The sequence below is a fragment of the Mizuhopecten yessoensis genome, unplaced genomic scaffold, assembly GCF_002113885.1.
Source record: "Mizuhopecten yessoensis strain PY_sf001 unplaced genomic scaffold, ASM211388v2 scaffold9987, whole genome shotgun sequence".
Classification (NCBI taxonomy): Eukaryota; Metazoa; Mollusca; class Bivalvia; order Pectinida; family Pectinidae; genus Mizuhopecten; species Mizuhopecten yessoensis.
The window spans coordinates 1,830,631-1,833,538 of record NW_018408322.1 but is presented as its reverse complement, the minus strand read 5'-3'; the positions used below and the strand labels follow the sequence as shown (position 1 = coordinate 1,833,538).

Below are 2,908 nucleotides of genomic sequence, written 5' to 3'. Positions count from 1 at the left end.
AATGACGTCACGTCAACAATCCATCAACGTCACGTCAACCCTGAATTTAGCATGTAACGTTATCATTACATTGTGTATATGATACACATTGGGGAAAACAGGGTACATGTAAGAGAAAAAGAATCATTCACCCCCTTGTGGGTAAGATAGGGGAATCTCAACCCTCGGGGAAAGATTCTTAAGTTGCCAAACACTCGGCAAAGCCTCGTGTTTGGCAACATAAGAATCTTCCCCCTCGGGTTGAGATTCCCCTATCTCACCCCAAAGGGGGTGAATGATTCTATTAGTGTAATCTTGGGTAGGGTAAGGTAAAGCTGTGTGAGGTTGGGGATTATATAGTGTAATCTTGGGCAGGGTAAGGTAAAGCTGTGTGAGGGTTGGGATTATATGGTGTAACCGTGGTTAGGGTAAGATAAATCTGTGCAAGGGTGGGGAGTCTATAGTGTAATCGTGTGTAGGGTAGTGTAAAGCTGTGTGAGGGTGGACATTCTATAGTGTAATGTTGGGTAGGGTAAGATAAAGCTGTGTGTGAGTGGGGATTCTATAGTGTAACCGTGGGTAAGGTAATGTAAAGCTGTGTGAGGGTGGGGACTCTATAGTGTAACCATGGGAAGGGTAGTGTACAGCTGTGTGAGGGTGGACATTCTATAGTGTAATCTTGGGTAGGGTAAGGTAAAGCTGTGTGAGGGTGGGGACTCTATAGTGTAACCGTGGGTAAGGTAATGTAAAGCTGTGTGAGGGTGGGGACTCTATAGTGTAATCTTAGGTAGGGTAACGTAAAGCTGTGTGAGGGTGGGGATTATATAGTGTAATCTTGGGTAGGGTAATGTAAAGCTGTGTAAGGCTGGACATTCTATAGTGTTATTTTGGGTAGGGTATGATAAAGCTGTGTGAGGGTGGACATTCTATAGTGTAATATTTGGTAGCGTAAGGTAAAGCTGTGTGAGGGTGGGGATTCTATAGTGTAATCTTGGGTAGGGTAAGGTAAAGCTGTGTGAGGGTGGGGATTATATAGTGTAATCTTGGGTAGGGTAATGTAAAGCTGTGTAAGGCTGGACATTCTATAGTGTTATTTTGGGTAGAGTAAGGTAAAGCTGTGTGAGGGTGGGGATTCTATAGTGTAATATTTGGTAGTGTAAGGTAAAGCTGTGTGAGGGTGGGGATTCTATAGTGTAATCTTGGATAGGGTAAGGTAAAGCTGTGTGAGGGTGGGGATTATATAGTGTAATCTTGGGTAGGTTAATGTAAAGCTGTGTAAGGCTGGACATTCTATAGTGTTATTTTGGGTAGGGTATGATAAAGCTGTGTGAGGGTGGGGACTCTATAGTGTAATCTTAGGTAGGGTAACGTAAAGCTGTGTGATGGTGGGGATTATATAGTGTAATCTTGGGTAGGGTAATGTAAAGCTGTGTAAGGCTGGACATTCTATAGTGTTATTTTGGGTAGGGTAAGATAAAGCTGTGTGAGGGTGGGGATTCTATAGTGTAATCTTGTGTAGCGTAAGGTAAAGCTGTGTGAGGGAGGGGATTCTATAGTGTAATATTGGGTAGCGTAAGGTAAAGCTGTGTGAGGGGGGGGATTCTATAGTGTAATCTTGGGTAGCGTAAGGTAAAGCTGTGTGAGGGTGGACATTCTATAGTGTAATTTTGTGTAGCGTAAGGTAAAGCTGTGTGAGGGTGGGGATTCTATAGTGTAATCTTTGGTAGCGTAAGGTAAAGCTGTGTGAGGGTGGGGATTATATAGTGTAATCTTGGGTAGCGTAAGGTAAAGCTGTGTGAGGGTGGAATTCTATAGTGTAATTTTGGGTAGCGTAAGGTAAAGCTGTGTGAGGGTGGGGATTATATAGGTTAATCTTGGGTAGCGTAAGGTAAAGCTGTGTGAGGGTGGGGATTCTATAGGGTAATCTTGGGTAGCGTAAGGTAAAGCTGTGTGAGGGTGGACATTCTATAGTGTAATCTTGGGTAGGGTAAGGTAAAGCTGTGTGAGGGTGGGGATTCTATAAGTTGTAAGATAAGACAGTTTAGGGTTACTGACTGTGGTGTTACAGTGATGGGATAATAATGGCTTGAGAGGAGAGGGATATATCTCTATATATGAACGATGACAGGGAATTATCGTAGCACAATTTAGTGGCCTATTATTTAGACCCATGTAGACAAATAATGGCACTTGTCTCTCTGGTTACAGAAACTAGACATAACACACACTTTCCAATGAGTTATGCATCAATGGGTGTCGCACTTAGTGTTCCCGTAAACGACTGAGTTGAGATACATTCATTATTCAGCATAGCTATACTACGTGAGCCAGCATGCCGTGCATGGGAGTTAACATACTGTTTGTAATCAATAAACCAATATGTAATGTGAAAAGCACACACAGTCAAACCATTTCAATTACAAAGAATAAAATCAGCATTTACATGAAAATATACTGTACATGGAGAGTGAGAGAGAGATTTATAGAGTATTTACATATACACAGTCGATTTTGTTTTACCTGTCTGCAAACTGGACATGGAAACATCGTTGCTCCTTCATGGCGAGATAATTGCTGTTTGCAGTAATCGCCCAGACATTTCTCACAGAACGTGTGAAGACATTGTAGAGCCCTGGGTTGATCATAGGGCTGTAGACATACAGCACAACTTAGAAACGTTTCCTCGATTTGTTGAACAATATTCTGTCTTCTGTGATGCATCTCGACCCGCGCTCACCTTTAGATAAATGCTAATGATGCATATAGTTCGACGGAATATGGCGGCTAGACCATGTTGAGACGATCTCTTTAAGAGTTGCTCTCTCGGTAGAACGTGTACATTGACCGTTGAGTCCTCTGTGGCCGTCAATCAATATATCGATTGTGTAAAACGCGTAGTTGTGTTAATGTCACGTGGCTAACCTAAAGG

The 2,908-nt window shown here is 42.5% G+C and overlaps 1 protein-coding gene across 1 annotated transcript in view; it reads right to left on the bottom strand.

The window, feature by feature from the left end:
* Window positions 1-2,908, bottom strand: part of LOC110459207 (tripartite motif-containing protein 3-like) — a 9,639-nt gene extending 6,731 nt beyond the window's left edge. Inside the window, exon 1 of the mRNA XM_021511347.1 lies at window positions 2,500-2,908. Coding sequence (XP_021367022.1) covers window positions 2,500-2,700 — 201 coding nt within the window. The 5' untranslated portion in view covers window positions 2,701-2,908. The remainder of the gene's footprint in view (window positions 1-2,499) is intronic.